We start from the raw sequence: 21937 nt of genomic DNA on the forward strand, positions 1-21937 counted from the left end.
ACAACAGCCTCGGAGAACCTGGCCGTGTAGTCACTCCACCTCGTCGCCCCGCCTCTGTGGGCGTGGCCCTGCTAGGACACCAGTCTGGGGGAGGGGGCGTGGCTACGGCGGGGAGGTGCCCGCCCCTCGGGGGGTGTCACGTAGCTCTGCGGCATCCGCAGCCTCATTTATCGGAGCCTGAGCTGGGAGCCACAGCTGTCGCCGACCTTAATCCGCGCTGTTCCTGTGGCTGCCGCTGCGGACAGGTGAGGCTGGAGCGAGGCCGGAGCTGCTCAGCATCTCCGCTTCCTCTCTATGACTCTAACTTCTGTCCCCCTTGGCCTGCTCCCAAGGGTGCCTGGATGTGCCTTCTCAACTCTCTCCTTACATCCTGTCTCCTTTCTGTCCACCCCAAACCCTGTGGTTCGGCCTCTTCCACAGCACCCCTTCCTCTCAGCCCTCAGGCCCCGACTTCAGTCTTTCTCTGCCTACCGGATTTTTTCCTTGGGGTCAGCCTCTCCCGCCCAGCCCATTTTCATCTCAGCCTGCTCCCTTTCCTGGGCTAAGTCCTTGTCCCGTTGTCTTGCCTTCTCTGCCCCCTGGTTTGGTTAGCCTGTCTCCCTATCCGCTGCCCACAGGTCTCCCCCCTGCTCCTGCATCTCTTCCTCCCTTTCTCAGGCCCTCTGCTCACTCCTTTCAACCCTGATCCTCTGCTCCCATTTGGTTGCAAAGACAGTCAGCTTTGAGCTATGGAAAAGAAGCGGTAACAGAAGCCTATGGCAATTTTTTGTGCCACTCCTGCTCCCCACTTGTCCCCCACTTTTCCCCCGGAAGGTGCAGGAAGAGGGGTGATAGGTACTTTTGCCTCATTCTGAAGCCTGGGAAGTAAGTGCACTTTTCCCTAGGGGCCCTGCTGAGGCTGACAAATGGCAATTGGAAAGGCCAGGACTCATGCCCTACCTCACAGGGCCAAATTCAGTAAAAGAAGGACTGGGTCTTCGCTTGGGCAGTAGTTTCACAAGAAGACCTGTAGCTTCGGGGCTGCTCACGTCCCCACCCCCACCCTGCATCTTTCCCCAGGGCTGGGAAGGGTGCCCACCAGTGACAAAAGGAGATGTGGGAACTGGGGCCCTAAGCCTGCTAGCTGTCAGAGGGATTGGTGCCACTGTGTTGCCCAGGACCTATGCCAAGGACAACTGCCTTGTTCCTAGCTCCATGCTGGTTGGGAGGTGGGGGGAGGCCATTTGGCCCATATGGCCAAGAGAGGAAGCAGAGGACGTAGTAGGTCGGGACCAGCTTTTATATCTTGTCTCAATTCCACAGAGCTGTCACCATGCCCCACTCGTACCCAGCCCTTTCTGCTGAGCAGAAAAAGGAGTTGTCTGACATCGCCCTTCGGATTGTGGCCCCAGGCAAAGGCATTCTGGCCGCCGATGAGTCTGTAGGTAGGTGAGGGCCTGTGGCTAGGTGGGGTAGAGGTGGCCAGAGAGCCCTGGGGATGAGCTTGCTTACCCTTCTTTTGTTTGCCCCCAGGAAGCATGGCCAAGCGGCTGAGCCAAATTGGAGTGGAGAACACAGAGGAAAACCGCAGATTGTACCGCCAGGTCCTGTTCAGTGCTGATGACCGTGTGAAGAAGTGCATCGGAGGGGTGATCTTCTTCCATGAGACACTCTACCAGAAAGATGACAGTGGTGTTCCCTTCGTTCGTACCATCCAGGATAAGGGCATTATCGTGGGCATCAAGGTGCAGCCACTGGCCCTCAATGGGGGCTGAACATGGAAATAGGTGTGTGTGAGAGAGGTGACAAGGGGAATCCTGCCTGGGTTCAGCCTTCTGCCTGTGTTTCCCCTACAGGTTGACAAGGGTGTAGTTCCTCTAGCGGGGACCGATGGAGAAACCACCACTCAAGGTACAGGATGGGTGGGCTTCAGGACCACAGGGTTGTTGGATGGTTGATGCTGGCGCAGAGGGGCAGAGTGATGAGGCTGGCACTATGCCTGCAGGGCTGGATGGGCTCTCGGAACGCTGTGCCCAATACAAGAAGGATGGTGCCGACTTTGCCAAGTGGCGTTGCGTGCTGAAAATCAGTGAGCGCACACCCTCAGCACTTGCCATTCTGGAGAATGCCAACGTGCTGGCCCGCTATGCCAGCATCTGCCAGCAGGTGTGTGTATGTGTGGGGGGGGGGGTCAGACAGGTGCCCGGTGCCTAGTGGGGAGAGGGTTACCAGGGCTTTCTCCCCTCCTACCTATGCCCCTCCCAAGTTATTCTGCTCTTACCTGCAGAATGGAATTGTGCCTATTGTGGAACCTGAGATCCTGCCTGATGGAGACCATGACCTCAAACGCTGTCAGTATGTTACGGAGAAGGTGAGTCCACACCTGGGTACAGACACTGCAAGGACAGTCTGACGGGGGAGCCTGTTCCCCATAGTCCTTGGCTTAGATGCAAGCACTTTCCCCAAGCATTCTTTTACTTCATCCAAGAACACACCTGTGAGTTTGAGCCTGTACTGTCCCTCCCAGTCATGCCCACCTTCCCCTAAACAGGGAGGGTTAAACAGGAGTCCAGAACCTTAGTAAACCTCTGATTTCCCAGGTCTTGGCTGCCGTGTACAAGGCCCTGAGTGACCATCACGTGTACCTCGAAGGGACCCTGCTCAAGCCCAACATGGTGACCCCTGGCCATGCCTGTCCCATTAAATACAGCCCAGAGGAGATCGCCATGGCAACTGTCACTGCCCTGCGTCGCACTGTGCCCCCGGCTGTTCCAGGTACCACCGTGCTTCCTAACCCGTTCCTATCCCTAAGACCCATCCTCAGGTTCTTGTGGTCTTCATGGGTCCTGTACCCTGGAAAACTAGAGAGTTGACCACTTTGTCTTCTCAACGTTTTTTTTTTTGTTTTTGTTTTTGTTTTTATTTTTGGGACAGAGAGAGACAGAGCATGAACAGGGGAGGGGCAGAGAGAGAGGGAGACACAGAATCGGAAACAGGCTCCAGGCTCTGAGCCATCAGCCCAGAGCCCGACACGGGGCTCGAACTCACGGACCGCGAGATCGTGACCTGGCCGAAGTCGGACGCTTAACCGACTGCGCCACCCAGGCGCCCCCACTTTGTCTTCTCTACTCTACCCTAGGAGTGACCTTCCTGTCTGGGGGTCAGAGTGAAGAGGAAGCATCACTCAACCTCAATGCTATCAACCGCTGCCCCCTTCCTCGGCCCTGGGCCCTCACCTTCTCCTACGGGCGTGCCCTGCAGGCCTCTGCCCTCAATGCCTGGAGAGGGCAACAAGACAATGCTGGGGCTGCCACTGAGGAGTTCATCAAGCGGGCCGAGGTTGGGAGCTAGAGGTGGTGATTGGGGGAGAGGGGTATAGCTAGGCAGGGGGCACTCAGAGGTTACAGCCTGGGCAGGGTTTGGCCCCTGTGGGCTGGGTCAGCCTGTTTACTCCCCCTGAACCCCCCTCCCGCCTGCTCTTTTGCAGGTGAATGGGCTTGCGGCCCAGGGCAAGTATGAAGGCAGTGGAGAAGATGGCGGAGCAGCAGCACAGTCCCTCTACATTGCCAACCATGCCTACTGAGTACGCATCCCATGTCACAGCCCTTGGCTTGGCCACCTGCACCCAATTTCACCTATAGTAATGGCTAGCGCCAAACAGTCATGCAGAGCAGACATGCCTGCATCCAGCACGGAGTCATCTTCCTTTTTTGTCCTCCCCTCCCCTCTCCCATTGCTGCCACCTGGGACCATTAGATGGATGGGGTGCCCCTCACGACTGAGGGCAGAAGAAGTTGCTAGAAGCCAGAGCAGGATGCTTCGGTTTCCCCCTGCCTCTGCTAGCCCCCACAATTTCCCCATGATGTGGTAGTTTCTCCTTGGGCTTTCCTTGCCTGTCCTCTCTTCTGGGATCAGAGGATAGGACACCAGACATGACTCACACCTTGGGTACATACCACATAGCAAATAAATGGTAGCAAAACATGCTACTTTGTCTGTCTGTTTTACACATCAGATGCCTCAGACGCCCACTTCTCAGTTTCTGATTTCGGCTGACTGCCTGGGCCCTCTGACTGTGGAGGACAGAGTAGGTTTTGAGTCTTACTGGGCTGGAAGTGTTGAGGGGAGGGGCACACCCAGTCACCATTCCCAGCTCAAGCTCTTGCGGGTTAATGTCCAAAGTTGGAAGGCTGCAGGTCTTTCAGGACCGCCACATCAGAGGCACTGGGCTGCGTCTGAAGGATGGAGTAAGGCGAGACTTGTGCAATTCCTGAAGGCAGCTTTTGCGAATGGCCCAAAACTGGGATAAGGGGGATGGCAGTCGCTCACTTCTGTGTGCTGAACCCTGCTGGGGCTTGACACGTTCTGCTGGGGTGGGGGTGGCACTGCAGGAGGAACACCTGGGCTCCTGCCCAGCAAGGAAAAGGCCCAAGGCTCAGGACTGCCAGACGGAGCAGGGTACCTAGGAGGTTGCCAAGGGCTATTGCCCATTCCCGTTTTGGGGAGATGAGGGCACAGAGAAGGCCAATTTGAGGGTCTGGGCAAGGGAAGCCCTGGTGAGGTTTCATGCTAAACTTTGACCACTTGGCTGGGGTGTGGGGGGTACATACATCGAACACCTGGGGCCGTCTGAAGGGATGAAAAGTTGAAAGAACTTGCTAGGCATGTTCTGTGTGAACTGGGCAGCCCATGCTCTGTGTAAAGTGTGCAATCAATGCTCCACCCACCAAATTATTGCAATATGGGAATGTAGGTCCAGTGTCACCTGACCTCATATTAACAGAAATAGCTAACACTTACATAGCACTTGCTATGTGCTCCCACCAGGCCCTATTCTAATCACTTTACATTTACTAACTCATTTACTACAACACTGTATGAAGTAGATACTATTACCATCCCTATTTTAATATGAGGAAACAGGCACAGAGAGGTTAGTTAATTAACTTCTCAAGATCACTCAGGTGAGGTGGTAAAGTCAGGATTTAAACCCAAGTGATCAGGATCCAGAGTCTGTGTTCATGAATTTTCAAGAATTTTAAGTGAAGTATTCAGACTTTTACAACTTGGAAATGAACTCAAATGAATAAAAAAAAAAAAAAAAAAAAAAAAAAAAGGCTGAATGAGCCAAATATGCTAAAAAGGTACAACTAGCTTGCTGTCTCCATATCTGAAGCTTACGGAGAGAGTGCCCAGAAGAGGAGCTCTCTGAAACGGACGATAAACAGTTATCCTGATAGGTGATATTTGGGTGCTTTCCGTGCCAGGTTCTTCACATGAATGACCTCATTTTATTTTTTAAGTAATCTCTACACCCAACGTGGGGCTCAAACTCAGGACCCCAAGATCAAGACTCACCTGCTCCACTGACGGCCAGCCAAGCGCCCCTGAATGACCTCATTTTAGTAAATATCTCCATTTTCCAGATGAGAAAACTGAGACTTAGAGCTGCCTGTGGTCGCTCAACTAGTATTTAACGCCTGCAGAGTTTGCTCTCTTAATCCCTGGGGCTAGGAGTGTGTTCCACAAGGAAACGGGGTACTAACGAAGAATCTTCCGGCAACACAGAAACCTGCACAGCCACTCCACTGGCCCTTGGTGCTTGGGTAAATTCCTTTCAAACTCACGGCCGGGCTCCTTGCGGACCCCGCCCACCCTCTACCTCTTTCTCTCCCCTGCCCTCCCTGAGTGCCGCTTGCGATTGGCTGCGACCTCTGCCGTGGTCCCGCCCCCTCCTTGCGGGTTTCCGATTGGGGGAGGCTTTGCGTAGCTCCGCCCCTCGGCGGCTAGAGCAACTGGATGGAAGCATGGCGGCTCCCGGGGCCGCAGCTACAGACCTAGGTGCGGTGGCATTCGGGTGGGAACTGAGACTCATAGATCGCGAGCGAGGAATGCGGGCTTGGGGATTGTGGTGTGCCAGTGGTCCCGCGGACTAGGGGGTCGGGGGTCGTTTCAGACAAGATCCCTTCAGACGGGCGCGGGCCCCTGGCACAGGGATCCCTATGAAGGCGGGCGGAGAGCTTCTGAGTGAGGGTTGCTGGGGCTCGTCCGCGTCAGGTGTGGGGAGGACAACCAAGCCCACTTCCAGCGCCTCAAGTCGGTACCTCCGTGCCCCTAGAGGTGGTCCGAGGCAAGCGGGCCGCTCTCTTCTTCGCTGCCGTGGCCATCGTGCTGGGGTTGCCGCTCTGGTGGAAGACTACGGAGACCTACCGGGCCCCATTGCCTTACTCTGAGATCAGTGGGCTGAATGCCCTGCAGGTGAGACCTCTGTGGGAGAAGGCCTGGGGACAGCCCACTGGCAAGGTGGAGACTCAGCCGATGGCCCTGATGCTCCTTTCTCTAGCTGCGGCTCATGGTGCCCGTCACTGTCGTATTTACCCGAGAGTCAGTGCCGTCGGACGACCAGGAGAAGCTGCCCTTCACCGTTGTGCATGAGAGAGAGATCCCTCTGAAATGTGAGTTCTTGGGGAGTCAAGCCTGCCTTTCTGGTCTGAGCTCAGTGCAGAGATGGGTTAGGTTGGAGGAGCGTGGGTGTCCCTTTCTTAAAAGCCCTCTCTGAATGAACAGTTCTGAATGAACAGTGTGGTTGGTTAGAAGAAAAGCAACTTTAAATAACAGTGTTCACCGTTAGGGCAGCAATTTCATTCATGACAGTTGTGCTACCTGATGAGAAGCAGTTGATGCTCATTAGAAGATAGGAGAGGAGGTGGGATGTGGTAGAAAGAACGCAGGGTTTGGAATCAAGTTGGAGTTGTATACAGCTCTTACTCAATTTGACATGGAACACTTTGTTGAGTGTTAGTAGGCACCTTTTGGTACCAGGAATTTCGGGATAAATAAAGAATTGATAATGGTTTTGAGAAATTCATAGTCATGTAGGGGACAAAAACACTTAGATAAAGAAATCACAGGGGATTATGTAAGAAACAGAGATCGTATTTAAAAAAGAGCCTTTAACAGCCTGGGAGGAAAAAAAGGCAGAGAAGGTTTTGAGGATGTCATTTTTAAGTCAGATTTTCAAAGGATGTGAAGGAATTCAGGGTAAATGGGGAAGGGAGGAAGGGAACAGCTTGAGCCAGGTATAGCAATGGCTAATATTTGTTGTTCATTATATGCCATAAACTAGGTGAAGCACTTTACATGTGTTGTCTTATTTAATCGTCTCTCACATGATCTCCATTTTATAAATGAAAAAAAGAGAGAGATTTTCATTTGTTCACGATCACACAGCTAGCTAGTAAGAGGTGGAGCTAAGATTTAAATCCAGGCCTGACTGATTCCAGAGTTCGGGCTTTTAACCAACAACCTATACTACCTCCCGTGTAGAAGCATGGAGGGGTGAGTCAGCATGTTGGGGGAATCTGTGTGCGGTTTTACTTTTCTGGAGTGTGAAGTGAAAATTGTGAGTGACTGTATGTGTAGGCTGAGTCCAGATGGTGAAGTGCCTGTGTACCATTTACTTTCTAGCTTTTTAACCTTGGTCACCCGTGTTTCTTAAAAGTCGTATTTCATATGGCTCAGCCTAATGTAAACACACATACTTGTTGTTTCTCAAAACAAGAATTGGATCATGCCTCACATGTTAGTTTGCAACTTTGATTGTTGTCAATTTATCATGGACATTCACATTTAGTGACATGGTATTCAATAATATGGACATATTGTGAAGGTAGTCGGGTGGAGTGGCCAAGAGTATGGAGAATTTGGTGTAAGAGAGCTGGGTTAAAGCCTTGGTTCTGCCACTTGTGTGAATTTGGGTGAGGTTGTTAACCTCTCTAACTCTTGGTTTTCTCATCTACTACATAGGAATAGTAATAGGTTGGTCCATTTATTCAACCAATATTTATTATTGAGTGCCCATATCAGATACTGTTGTAGTCGCTGGAGATACAGCAAACAAAGTAGACAAAATACATTGAACAGAATAGACAAAAAAAAAAAAGAAGAGAACAGACAAGAAGATAAACAAATATATGTTACATGGTGGGGGGCACCTGGCTGGCTCAGTCAGTGGAGTCTGCAACTCTTGATCTCAGGGTTGTGGGTTCAAGCCCCACATCGGGTATAGAGATTACTTAAAAAAATAAAATCTGTAATAAATAAATGTATGTATGTATGTTAGATGGTGACAGGGGGAAAATAGTTCAGGACAGGGATATAGGGAGGTTTTCTTGGGGGATAAAGAGGTCATTGCTATTTTAGAGGGGGTGGCTAAGGACGGCATCATTTGAAAACAGGACTTTCAAGTAAAGACCCAAAGAGGTGGGGCGCCTGGGTGGCGCAGTCGGTTAAGCGTCCGACTTCAGCCAGGTCACGATCTCGCGGTCCGTGAGTTCGAGCCCCGCATCGGGCTCTGGGCTGATGGCTCAGAGCCTGGAGACTGTTTCACATTCTGTGTCTCCCTCTCTCTCTGCCCCTCCCCCGTTCATGCTCTGTCTCTCTCTGTCCCAAAAATAAATAAACGTTGAAAAAAAAAATTTTTTTAAAAATAAAAAAAAAAAAAAAGACCCAAAGAGGTAAAGTAGTAAACTGTGTAGATATCTGGGAGAAGAGCATTTTTTGGTAGAGAGAGAAGCAAATATAAGGTCCTGTGGTAGGAGCAGAAGTGGTGCCTTTGCAGAACAGTGAGAATTCCATTATGGGGAGAGTGAGGTGAATGAGGGAAAGAGTAAGAGGAAATGAAATAAAACCAGAGCAGTGGACAGGGGGCTAGGCTCACATACAGCTTTTATGCTAGATGAGAAGGGCAGCCCTTGAAAGATTTTATTTTGTTGCTTTTATTTATTTATTTATTTATTTATTTTATTAACGTTTTATTTATTTTTGAGACAGAGAGAGACAGAGCATGAACGGGGGAGGGGCAGAGAGAGAGGGAGACACAGAATGGGAAGCAGGCTGCAGGCTCTGAGCCATCAGCCCAGAGCCCGATGCGGGGCTCGAACTCACGGACCGCAAGATCATGACCTGAGCTGAAGTAGGCCGCCCAACCGACTGAGCCACCCAGGCGCCCCTTTTGTTGCTTTTAAACATAACTACCATATCACACCTAACCAAGTCCATGGTAATTCTTGAGTATCATCTAATTTCCAGTCTATATTCATATTTCCCCAATTATCTCGAAGGTGTCCTCTTAATTTTTTAAGTCAGTAAATTAAAAAAAAATATTTTTATTTATTTATTTTGAGAGAGAAAGTGTGAGTGTGAGTGTGAGTGGGGGAGGGACAGATAGAGAGGGAGAGAGAATCCCAAGCAGGCTCCGCACTGTCAGTGCAGAGCCTGATGCAGGACTTGGTCCCACGAACCTCGAGATCATGACCTGAGCCGAAACCAAGAGTCAGATGCTTAACCGGCTGAGCCACCCAGATGCCCCAATAAATTTTATTTCGGGAATTTTACATGTGTGTCCTTCCAGTGCTGCAGCCGATCACCATAGTTCCTCCAAAACCAGAATCATAATCTTCAAAATAACCCATTTATTTACTTACTTATTTATTTATTTATTATTATTTTTTAAAGTATGTTTTTACTTATTTTGAGAAAGATACAGAGAGCAAGTGGGGGAGGGACAGAGAGAGGAGACAGAATCCCAAGCAGGCTCCACACCATCAGCACAGAGCCTGACGTGGGGCTCAAACACGCTAACTGTGAGATCATGAGCTGAGCTGAAATCAAGAGTCGGATGCTTAACCGACTGAGCCACCCAGGCGCCCCCAAAATAATCCTTTTAAAAAGAACTTTTGTTTAATCCACAGTTGTCACTATCAGTCAGTCCTGGTTCTTTTGGTTGGACTTCTTTGATCTCCACTGGCATGTGGACCTACTTCAGAAATTCCCCACCTGTAATCTTTGGGATCCAATTTCTTTACGTTAGGGCCCTAGAAGTCAAACGGTAGGAAGTACATTGATTGCTATTTTGGCAAATGATCTAAAATTGTTATTCCTTCATTGTAATATTGAAAAGTCTTGTTACTTCCGCTCTCTACTCCATGAGCCTAGGAAAAAATGTTACAGTTCTCAATGTCACCACTGCAATAAACTTGCTGCAATGGAAGCATAACCTGTGTCTTATTGTAGCCACGTTAACAATTTCTGGACACCATGAATGATAGTACCCATTTCCATCTAGAATGAGGCTTTTCACAGGTGTCCTTTTATAGTTGGTTTATTCTAATCGGGATCAACACATCACATTTTGTTACATTTCTTTTGCCTTTTTTTATTATATATCAGCTCCCCCTACCCCATCCTGATACACTTCTTTTCTTTGGTTTTTTGGAGAAACCAGGCCACTTGTTTTCTAGAACCTCTCCCATTCTGGATTTGGCAGATTGCTTTCTCCTAGTTTCATTTAACTTATTCCTCTATTATCCATATTTTTTGTAAACTGGTAGTCAGGTCAGGAGATTTGATCAAAATCAGTTCACTTTTTTAGATAAGAATACATTATAATTAGTGTGGTATACTTCCTATTGTGTTATATCAGGAAGCATAGAATGGATGGGTTTTTTTCACTTTGGGTGATACAAAGATGATTTAGTGAATTCAGATACTGTCAGCTTGATGTCTGTATTTTTTTTTTAAATTTTTTTTTTTAACATTTATTCCTTTTTGCGAAACAGAGAGAGAGCATGAGTGGGGAAAGGGGAGAGAGAGAGGGAGACACAGAATCTGAAGCAGGCTCCAGGCTCTGAGCTATCAGCACAGAGCCTGATGCAGGGCTCGAACTCATGAATCGCGAGATCATGACCTGAACCGAAGTCGGATGCTCAACCGAATGAGCCACCCAGGCACTCCTCGATGTCTGTATTTTAATTCCCTGTCAACCTTTCACCTGATGGTTTTAGCATCCAATGATGCTGGCATCCATTTCATAGCAGTTGCAAAATGGCAGTTTTTATTTATTTATTTATTTATTTTAAGATTTTATTTTTAAGTAATCTATATACCCAACGTACGGCTTGAACTCACAACCCTGAGATCAAGAGTAGCATGCTCTACAACTGAGCCAGCCAGGTACCCCAAAATGGCAAATTTAAAATTCTGTAATTTCTCTTATATTATGACCTGGAATTCTTCTATAACAAAGAACTTTCACAAGAAGTTTTAGGTTCAACTTCTCAAGTTCCAGGGACAGGGGGCAAAAAATCCCTATGGGATTATTTTGCAGGTATAGATTAACTTGGGGAGAATTGACATCCTTAGAATATTTAGTCTTTTCTATTTCATTCAAATCTTCTTTTAGGTCCTTCAGTAAAGTCCTGGGTGTTTTTCTTATAGTTTTGTACATTTCTTCCTGGGTGTTTGTACGTTCTTTATTATGATGAGGATTGGGATTTAAAAAATACTTGCTTTTCAAATTGGACATTGCTGGTATTTCTCAGAAAGCTATTAATTCTTGTGTATATCTAGTCATAGGACTGAATTGTTACCAGTTGTGATATTTTTTTCAGTTGATTTTCTTTGATTTTCTTGGAAAATAATTATGCTATTTCAAAAAGTGGACATTTTGTTCTTTCAAGTATTCAGGTTTCGTGTCTCTTTCTTCACTGGTCTTCACTTTTTTCATTGGTCAGGAACTTCAGAAAGAACAGTGCTGAATAATAGAGGAAGTAGTGGGCATCCTCATTTTATTAATGATTTTAATGGAACTACTTGAGTGTTTTGTCATTAAGTGTGCATTTTTATCAAGAATGTTCATTGGGGCGCCTGAGTGGCTCATTTGGTTAAGCATCGGACTCTTGATTTGGGCTCAGGTCACGATCTCATGGTTTGTGAGATCAGGTCCTGCATTGAGCCCCACATTAGGCTCTGTGCTGACGTCACAAAGTCTGCTTGAGATTTTCTCTCTCTCTCTCTGCTCTGCCCCTGCTTGTGTGCACGCACGCATGCATGCTGGCGCATTCACACTCTCTCTAAAAAAAACAACAACCTGAATTTGTTGCCTTATTTTGAGGCACCTATCGAAGTGATCGTATGGTTTTGCTCCTTTCACCTATTAATAGAATAAATATTGTAATAGATTTCCCTGTGGGAGAGTACTTCAGGTTGAAGGTAGTGTGTACACAGGTAGAAGCAAGAGCTGGTTAGGTGGAAGAGGTGGAGTGTCGTGTATTTGATATCATCCATGTAGAAATCGTTAGAATTGGCTGTAGCCTCTGGGACTTTCTCTGCAAACGATTTTCTTGATGTCCTGAGACACTGGACAGTGTTAGGGCTGGGAAGATGGGCAGAGGTCTGTATTTAGTCTTATCTTTTTTTTTTTTTTTCAATGTTTATTTCTTCTTGAGAGAGACAGAGAGTGAGTGGGGGAGGGGCAGAAAGAGAGGGAGACACAGAGTCCAAAGCAGGCTCCAGGCTCCAAGCTGTCAGCACAGAGCCCCATGTGGGGCTCGAACTCATGAACTGCGAGATCATGACCTGAGCTGAAGTCAGATGCTTAACCAACTAAGCCACCCAGGCACCCCTTAGTCTTCTCATCCTCTTCCTTTCCCTCTCAGACAAAATGAAAATCAAGTGCCGTTTCCAGAAGGCTTATCGGAGGGCTCTGGACCACGAGGAAGAGGCCCTGTCACTGGGCAGTATGCAAGGTACCGGAAGGAGTGATCACACTAGTTTAACACGGAGCCCTCTTTTTTCTTCTGATCTCTAAGTGTGTAGTTTCCATACCATCTTCTAACTTCCTGGGAAAGCTGGGGATGAGAGTGTGTTTCCGCCTGGGCCACTGGGGGCCAAGCCTGGCCACAATGTCAGCCATGTAGAAAGGGAGGTGGAATTGTGGCTTAGGCACTCTGTTGGGGGGCAGAGGGATAGGGCATGGTGTTTTGCTCCTGGTAGACCTTCTGCTCTTGTCCCCAGAGGCAGAAACCATGTTAGCTGAGCCGCAGGAGCAAGCAGAGGGCTCCCTGACTGTGTACGTGATCCCCGAACACTCCTCACTTCTGCCCCAGGTAGGGTGAGCAGGGAGGGTATGGCCTTGCCTTATCCCATCTGCTTGTCCTCTCCTAGGTCACTTCCTTCTTGCAGTAGTGCTGCCCGTTTCTTGCATTTGCTATAGAAAACTCTTTTCCAAATATTTTTTTAAAAGAATGCAAATAGGGTTGTTTTCATTGACTCTGGGTCTTTCTAACTCCAAGAGTTCTATATGGTTAAAGCTCCAGTGACCATTTGAAGTGGAAAAAAAACAGGATTAAAAAAAAGATGGCTTGAATGGATTATGGTGGTAAAATGGGCAATGCATTGACCTTTCCACTTTATGAGCAAGAGGCTCATTGGGAGCTATGCCATGCAGTGTTTTCTTTTAAAATTTATGATGAAATATTTTTATTTATTTATTTGTTTTAGACCACACATGAGTGGGTGAGAGGGGCAGAGGGGGAGAGGGAGGGAGAGAGGGAAGGAAGAAGAGAGGGAAAAGGAGAGGGAGAGGGAGAGTGAGAGAGAGCGAGAGAGAGAGAGAGAGAGAGAGAGAGAGAGAGAGACAGAGAGAGAATCTCAAGCAGGCTCCATGGGGCTCTACCCCACAACCCTGGAATCATGACCTGGGCCAAGATCAACAGTTGGACGCTTAACCAACTAAGCCATTCAGGTGCCCTGAAATATTTAATTCTTATAAAAAGGTGAAAGAAAATTTTAACGAACCCACCCCTGGCTTGCAAACTACAGTCTAGTAATAGTAGCTGAACCCTGTGTATTTCCATGGTTTGCCCCACTCCCTTTTATTTTAGTTCAGGGTGACCGTATTTTGTGCGTGTCATTTTCTTACTTTTTCAGGTTTCAGCACATATGTCTCTATAAACAATATGTTTAAGAGGCGCCTGGGTGGCTCAGTCGGTTAAGCGTCCGACTTCGGCTCAGGTCACGATCTCACGGTCCGTGAGTTCGAGTCCCACGTCGGGCTCTGGGCTGATGGCTCAGAGCCTGGAGCCTGCTTCCGATTCTGTGCCTCCCTCTCTCTCTGCCCCTCCCCCGTTCATGCTCTGTCTCTCTCTGTCTCAAAAATAAATAAACGTTAAAAAAAAATTTTAAACAATATGTTTAATTTTGTAAACTTTTGAGCTTTATAATAATACAGCACATGTTCTTTTGTAACTTTTGTTTCATTCAACATTTATGTTTGGTACAATCCTCCATGATAATCAAGGTGTAGTTGAATCTAATGTGTTCATTTTTAATATGTTTTATTGTATAAATATCACAATTTATCCATTCTGTGCTGATGGGCATTTGGATTGTCTCCAGTGTTTGACTCTTAGAAATAATGCCGCCTTGGGGCACCTGGGTGGCTTAGTTGGTTAAGCCTCCAACTCTTGATTACCGCTCAGGTCATGATCTTGCGGTTCGTGAGTTTGAGCCCCACATTGGGCTGTGTGCTGACAGTATGGAGCCTGTTTGGGTTTCTCCCTCTTCCTCTCTCTCTCTCTCTCTCTCTCTCTCTCTCTCTCTTTCCCCCTCTCCCTCTCCCTCTCTCCCTCTCCCTCTCTCCCTCTCCCTCTCTCCCTCTCCCTCTCTCCCTCTCCCTCTCTCCCTCTCCCTCTCCTTCTCCCTCTCCCTCTCTTTCTCTCTCTGCCCCTCCCTCTCTTGCGCTCTCTCAAAATAAATAAAAATAAACTTAAAAAAAGGAAATAATGCTGCTGTGAACATTTCTGTCCTTGCCTCTTTGCCACGTGCTGTTTACTTACATCAAACTTTCCATGTGTTTGTTTATTCTGCTTTCCTTGTTCAGCATGCCGTCTCCTAGTTTTCCAGTCCACAAAGATTTAGATAATGCCTGCACTTAAGTCTGCCGGGAAGGCAAAGGTCGCAGAAATGAATGAAAACATTCATGCATGCTGATTGGTCAGAGATGCCGGGATGGTTCACTATGAATCTAAAGGGAGCAGTCAGCCTGGTGGTCAGTGGCAAAAAGCCAGATTCTCAGAGACAGGAGCCGGCACGTTCTTCTGCTTTCTTCCCTGAGCCATGGGCATTCTTTCCCTTGCTGGCCTCTCTCACAGGACATGATGAGTTACATCGGGCCCGAGAGGACAGCAGTCGTGAGAGGGATAATGCACCGCGAGGCCTTTAACATAGTCGGCCGCCGGGTGATCCAAGTAGCGCAGGCCATGTCTTTGACTGAAGATGTGCTTGCTGCGGCCCTGGCTGACCACCTTCCAGAGGACAAGTGGAGCTCTGATAAGAGGCGGCCTCTCAAGTCCAGCTTGGGTAGGGTGATGGAGCTTTGTCGTGAGAAGGGAGAGGGAAGTGAATGATGTGGGGGCATTGGGGCAGGAGGGGAATCTGCATGCAGACTCTACTCCTTTCTTCTGTGGTTTCATCTCTTAGTTGAAAGCACTCACTGTTCCTCATCCCAGTTTTGTCCTCCCTTTGGTTCCATCATGGCCACCAACCCCATTCTAGAGGAGAAACAAGTTCAGCTCAGCCAGGGGTACGACTGCCCTTGAGCCACAGAAGCCTCTGCCTTCCCTGACTCCTGTCTCCTATAGGCTATGAGATCACCTTCAGTTTACTCAACCCAGACCCCAAGTCCCACGACGTCCACTGGGACATCGAGGGGGCTGTCCGGCGCTATGTGCAGCCCTTCCTGAGTGCCCTCAGCGCTGCCGGCAACTTCTCTGTGGACTCTCAGGTAAGACAGGGAGCAAGCCGAGGGGTCCTTTTCCTTTTCAAAGTCCATCCATATTTATTATTTACTTGTGTAGTCTGTTCTTCCAGCTCTTCGAGCTTGCTGATTTGCTAGGAACTTCCTGCGTGTGGATGTGGTTCTAGTGTCTACTTTCCCTCCGTGGTGTCCAGCTCAGGGACTTCTGTCAACGTCTGTTAAAAAACGACCTTCCTTATGGCTCCCTCCAGAACTGTATTCACCCAGTTGTGCCATCCTTAAGGAATTTATTTAAAAAATAAAGCTTCCTGAAATATGTTAGTGTAGTAACAGTAAAGATGTGAAGAATGTAGCCTTCTGTATCACACAATATCCGTTTAGGAAAAATGTGCGAGAAATTTTTATCAGGTCTTGGTAAGTGGGAGTACTTCTGAATAACTGACTTGAGTTGAGCTTGCAGACACTGAATTATGCTACTTGTTTCCCCTCCCTGTTTACGCTCTTGGAAAGCCTGGTAAAAAATGTGGTTTTCGGGGCGCCTGGGTGGCGCAGTCGGTTAAGCGTCCGACTTCGGCTCAGGTCACGATCTCGCGGTCCGTGAGTTCGAGCCCCGCGTCGGGCTCCGGGCTGATGGCTCAGAGCCTGGAGCCTGTTTCCGATTCTGTGTCTCCCTCTCTCTCTGCCCCTCCCCCGTTCATGCTCTGTCTCTCTCTGTCCCAAAAATAAATAAACGTTGAAAAAAAAAATTAAAAAAAAAAAAATGTGGTTTTCATAGCCCGTGTATAGCGTATTAACTTTTACCCTTGGCTTTATTATTTTTTTTTTCCTACATCTATTTTCTCTCAGCCCTGATTTTATCTCTTATATTTTGTCCTGTGCTTATTGTATCTTTTTTTTTTTCAACGTTTATTTATTTTTTGGGACAGAGAGAGACAGAGCATGAATGGGGGAGGGGCAGAGAGAGAGGGAGGCACAGAATCGGAAACAGGCTCCAGGCTCTGGGCCATCAGCCCAGAGCCCGACGCGGGGCTCGAACTCACGGACCGTGAGATCGTGACCTGGCTGAAGTCAGACGCTTAACCGACTGCGCCACCCAGGCGCCCCTTATTGTATCTTTTTTAAGGCACTTCAAAACTTTTGGGACAGAGTGGAGTATGAACCAATAAACAAAGGAATGTTCTCCTTCTTTGCTTTACAGATTCTTTACTATGCAGTGTTGGGGGTAAACCCACGCTTTGACCCAGCTTCCTCTAGCTACTACTTGGCCGCACATAGCCTCCCCCATGTCATCAATCCAGTGGAGTCCCGTCTGGGTGAGCTAAGGATGAGGGCCTCTTTGCTAGGCTTGGCAGGACCCTGAAGGCTCAGTGTGGAGTTGGAGGCTGGGAGTATATGGTTCTGGTTCCCAGGTTGGGTGGTCTGAGGGCATTAAGGAAGTACTGGGCATTTAGGCTTCTTCATGAGACTCTGTTGACATCTCCCAACCCCACGCTATCGTATCCAAAAACGTTTATTAAACATGACTCCCACTGCTTTCTGTAAACGAATGGATAGGCTGTGTTTCCCTCTTTGCAAGCCAGCCAGGAAAAATATGGTCACACATGTAGGAAAGATAACAGCAAAAGTACACAAAGGCAGAATCTGGATTGACAGTTCTGACTGAGGTTTGAAGCTGGGGTTCCAGTTTTTCATTTGGGGGATGGTACCTAGGAAGCATAGGTGACCACAGAGTATAATACAGACAAACCAAAGTCAGTATATCACGGGTTGTGGGATTTCAGGCACCCAGGCTAGGCCAGTGTGGACCAAGATATGGGAAGGGCTGTGTGTGATTTCTCCCTCATTCCCTCTACCAGTGCTGAATGCAGAGATGGAAAGGCATTCCAGGCAAGGGAACTCTGAGCTTAGATGTAGAAGAGTAAGACGGATAGGCATTCGGAAAGCTCAGAGAAGCATAGTGTCGCTGAATTGCGAGGAAGTGACCAAGACAAAGCTGGCAAGGCAGGCAGGTGCTTGATCATAAGGACCATGTTAAGTGGCTTGACTTTTACCTGGTGTGACTGGCTAGCTATTGAAGGATATTAAGAGGGAGCCGACATGAGGTCATATGTATACCTGTCTATAAAATGGGTTATAGTTATATGGGTGTGATGTGGCAGGGCCCGAGAGAGTGGTCTTAGACAGACAAGGGGGCTAGGGACTCTGCTTCATGTGTGTGGCCCATCTCGGGAGAATGTTCAGAGGTTTCGATCACAGAAACCCCAGACTGGAGGATATTCTGGGGACTCTCAGTTGGGGGAAATGAGGCCCACTGTGAGTGACCAGCAAGTTAGAGGCTGACCTGGAACGAAGATCTAGGTCCAGCGTGTTTTGGTATTCTGACTTGCCTTCTCTTTCTACCCTAGGATCCAGTGCTGCCTCCCTTTACCCTGTGCTCAACTTTCTGCTCTACGTACCTGAGCTTGCCCACTCCCCCCTGTACATTCAGGACAAGGACGGCGCTCCAGTGGCCACCAACGCCTTCCATAGTCCCCGTTGGGGTGGCATTATGGTAACGGTCACACTCTGCAGACCCCAGAGCCCCGGCTTTAGGGACAGACACATGTTCCCTGAGACTGTTCCTTCTGTTGTTCCTCTAGTGTCCTCCATGGCCCAGCCTGTGGGAGGGGCCGCACCAAGTTGGTGAGGGTGCTATGAGCTTGTGCCCCTACTCTGCCGGCCCCACAGCTTCTTATTTCTATAAGTTTTCTGTAATGTGACCCTTTGGCATGTAGCGGTTCGCACTCACTGAGGACTTTTCCATGTGTACATCTTAGATCTTGGCCCTATTTATGGGAGTCTTGTATGAATGACAACTTCTCCTGTTAGACTGGGAGTTTCTCATAGGTAGGAACTCTTAAAATGGAATAAATATTTTTTACGGGTCTTCTGAGGGGATAATGGAGATAATTTATGAAAAGCTCCTAGTAGCCGGTATTCAAAAAATATTAGCTATACCATCAGGTTTGTAATTTCTAAGGAGCACAGAATATGTCTCCCTTTTCTCTCATGGCCTCCGGAGTGTCTAGAGCAGAGTCGTTCACGGTCCTGGCATGGTGTTCGGGCAGCCTTATTTCCCCTTGCAGGTATACAATGTGGACCCCAAAGCCTACAATGCCTCGAAGCTGCCGGTGAGGGTTGAAGTGGACATGGAGCAAGTGATGGAGGTGTTCCTGGCTCAGTTGCGGTGAGTTCCTGGCTCATCTCCCTGGGGGTGTGGCCACTGAATCTGACCCGAGTCTTCTGAGCTGACTAGAATGAAATCTCACCTGGCAGGGATACCTTGGCTGGGCCTAGAGCCCCAGGGAAACCAAGAAGGGTTTCGAAGAATCATTTTATCCTCCTCGTAAGAAGGACTAGTTGCTGACAAAAACTGTTTTAAAAAAACAGACTCCTGGGATGCCTGGGTGGCTTGGTCGGTTAAGCATCTGACTCTTGATTTCGGTTCAAGTCATGGTCTTGGTTCATGGGATCCAGCCCTGTGTCGGGCTCTGTGCTGACAGCACGGAGCCTGCTTGGGATTCTCTCTCTCCCCCTCTCTCTGCCCCTCCCCTACGTGTGTCCTCTTTCTCTCTTTCGCTCTCTCTCTCAAAGTAAATAAACTTAAAAAAGAGAAAAGGAAAACAGACTCCCGAATGTCAGGTCCATAGGATGTAGATAGGGCTACTTAAGAAAATAGCTGTTAATTCTCCTGGTAACTGATAGGCTGGTAGTGGCTGCTGGATGCCCTAGACTGAGGATTCTACGGCTGTGTCTGGGATCATTAGGAAAGAGGATTCTGATTGATTAGCAATGTCTGCCCTGGGTGCAGGATTAGAGAGGGACAACACACAGGCTTATCAGAAGTGGTCCTGGATCATCCCTTAACTAAAGGCTCAGTGGTCCCATTGGTCCAAAGAGACGGTAGACAGGGTTAGGGGATTAAACTAGGTTGGTGTTATCAGACATATTGTAGCCACGGGACCTTTTTTTCAAACAAGATCGTGGAAATCTAATCCAGAAACAGGTAAGAGCAAAAACACAGGTTTTCAAAGGGGGGCTTGTGGCTCTGTATTACTGAGTGTTGCCACTCACCCCCTGAGACCCTGAGGTACTTCCCTATGACTCCTGTGGTTCTGGGTAAGATGGAAAATCTTAGTCATCATTCAAGGGATCATAGCCATCTTCTACTCTCAGCCCCTTTGACCTTACTTTGCTCTTCCCACAGGTTGCTCTTTGGGATTGCTCAGCCCCAGTTGCCTGTGAAATGCCTGTTTTCAGGGCCTAAGAGTGAAGGGCTAACGACCTGGGAGCTTGACCGGCTGCTCTGGGCTCGGTCAGTGGAAAACCTGGCCACAGCCACTACCACTCTCACTTCCCTGGCCCAGCTTCTGGGCAAGATCAGCAACATTGTCATCAAGGACGATGTGGCGTCTGAGGTGAGTGGGCGCAGGATGGATTCTGTGCTGTAACTGGAGTGGCCAGCGAGGACCAGGGTATGGTGAAACCAGAGAGCCAGTTGAGGTCCAGGGTGTGTGTGGGCATACCGTCCTTGAGTCCCCCAAGCTTCCTCTAGAGGGCAGTGCCAGCTCCCCAGCAGGACTCCAGATGGGGTGTGAGGTTTTAGGCAGGCGCTAAGAAAATATACCATAGCCCTTTTATACTGGCCTCCATATCCTGGGCGAACTCCAGGCAACCTGCCTGGTAGGTGGAAGACAAAGTAAGGCCCATCCTTCCTCCCACCCCAACACCTCACTGATGCCTGGGACTTAATGGTAATCCCCTGCCCCCTTCCTAGGTGTACAGGGCTGTAGCTGCAGTCCAGAAGGCGGCAGAGGAGTTAGCCTCTGGGCACCTGGCCTCTGCCTTCACTGCCAGCCAGGAAGCTGTGACGTCCTCGGAGCGTGCCTTTTTTGATCCCTCGCTCCTCCACCTCCTTTATTTCCCTGACGACCAGAAGTTTGCCATCTACATCCCACTCTTCCTGCCTATGGCTGTGCCCATCCTCCTGTCCCTGGTCAAGATCTTCCTGGAAACCCGCAAGTCCTGGAAAAAGCCTGAGAAGATAGACTGAGTAGGACAACATCTCAGTAGGAAAGTTCCCTTTCTGGCCACAGTGGGAGTTGTTAGATTGAGAGGCACGTAAATGGGGCCTGCCACGAAGGACTTAGCTCCAGTAACCAAAGTGTAAACACTCCAAGCAGGATTAATCCTTCCCATTCCTCTGGCTGAGGCTCCCCCCCAACCCTTTGTGCCCTTGTCTAGAAGATGCATCATTGGGGGCTTCTTATCTGGCTTGAACTTGAAGGCCCTTTCCTGTGTCCCTCTGGGGCAGGGGCAGTCTGTTGTGCTTCTGTCCTGTTCCTGGAAGTCCTCCTGCACTCACAGGGAACATTAGGGGAAAGCCCTGGGTTGATTCTAGCCTCCTCCCCTCTACGCTTCTCTCTAACCCCTCAGGGAGAACCCTAGCACTGCTGTCATGGAAAGGGCCAGGTCACCTCTGGGGCCTTCTCTCCCTTCCCTCCCTTCTGGCTGGCTGTGCCTGTTGGGTATAGCCTGATGCTGTGTGTGTGGCCAAGTTTCCCTTCACCCTCTTATAGAGGTGGCTTGGTGCAGTGGGGAAAGTTCCAGATGGGATCAAGCATGCCTGAATTCCTTCTGCCCTTATCATCTGGGGAGCAGTGAATAAGCCACTTAATCTCCCTTAGCCTCAGTTTTGCATTTGTTAAAATAGCACTAATGATAGCTCCCTTACAAGGTGGTTATGAGGATTAAGTGTGATAAGCATATGAAAGTGTCTGACATATTTTATGCTCTCAATAAACATTGGTTGAATGTGAATTGGAATGATACAAAGTATGAGCATACCTTTCATTCTTCCTTTCCTTGGTGTCTAAGTAATGGTTTCCTGTAGCTGTTCCCCTGGGCTCACAGGTCCACCTTGCTTTCACCTGGCCATGTCCCCTTCCTCCCTCCCTGCCCTGGAGGACCCTGTGGTGGCTAGACACCTAGGCTGTTGTCCCTCAACATGTCCAGGGTTGCCCAGCACAGCTGTTAGTGTCTCCTGTTTTGTTCCCCCCCCCCCCCCGCAGGGGGTCTGCGAGAGAAGAGCTTGTACCAGTGTAAGCCCTCAGATACAAACTCATTCATAAATTCAGAAAAAGAATATATTAAGCCTGGGCTGCAACAGCCACTGTGCTAAGTGCTAGGTATTATAGAGAACAAAGACAGGATCTCTGCTTTCTTGGAACTAATCGTTGAGGGGGAAGAGTCAGTGAACAAGTAAAACTCCCACAATGCATTAGAAGGAAAAAACAGGCTGATCTGATAGTGACTGGGGTG

General features: G+C 48.7%; 2 protein-coding genes and 1 non-coding gene across 3 annotated transcripts; 2 read left to right on the forward strand and 1 right to left on the reverse strand.

Moving 5' to 3' along the window:
• Nucleotides 1-144: 144 nt before the first annotated feature.
• On the forward strand, nucleotides 145-3963 carry ALDOC (aldolase, fructose-bisphosphate C). The gene is made up of 9 exons (XM_025918217.2): nucleotides 145-245; nucleotides 1303-1424; nucleotides 1513-1724; nucleotides 1836-1890; nucleotides 1985-2145; nucleotides 2267-2350; nucleotides 2580-2754; nucleotides 3119-3318; nucleotides 3467-3963. Exons 2-9 carry the CDS (start codon nucleotides 1313-1315, stop codon nucleotides 3560-3562), a joined length of 1095 nt encoding a protein of 364 aa, XP_025774002.1. The 5' UTR covers nucleotides 145-245; nucleotides 1303-1312; the 3' UTR covers nucleotides 3563-3963.
• A 1753-nt stretch (nucleotides 3964-5716) lies between these two features.
• PIGS (phosphatidylinositol glycan anchor biosynthesis class S) lies at nucleotides 5717-21436 on the forward strand. The gene is made up of 12 exons (XM_025917074.2): nucleotides 5717-5820; nucleotides 6098-6237; nucleotides 6323-6434; nucleotides 12477-12566; nucleotides 12835-12926; nucleotides 14973-15180; nucleotides 15462-15604; nucleotides 16776-16890; nucleotides 17983-18128; nucleotides 18703-18803; nucleotides 19824-20034; nucleotides 20394-21436. Exons 1-12 carry the CDS (start codon nucleotides 5787-5789, stop codon nucleotides 20667-20669), a joined length of 1668 nt encoding a protein of 555 aa, XP_025772859.1. The 5' UTR covers nucleotides 5717-5786; the 3' UTR covers nucleotides 20670-21436.
• LOC112855908 (small nucleolar RNA SNORA1) lies at nucleotides 9980-10114 on the reverse strand. Its single transcript, XR_003223062.1, has one exon. It is a non-coding gene; the product is annotated as a small nucleolar RNA SNORA1 (small nucleolar RNA).
• Nucleotides 21437-21937: the final 501 nt, after the last annotated feature.

The sequence above is a fragment of the Puma concolor genome, chromosome E1, assembly GCF_028749965.1.
Source record: "Puma concolor isolate L17-30 chromosome E1, mPumCon1.1.hap2, whole genome shotgun sequence".
Taxonomy (NCBI): Eukaryota; Metazoa; Chordata; class Mammalia; order Carnivora; family Felidae; genus Puma; species Puma concolor.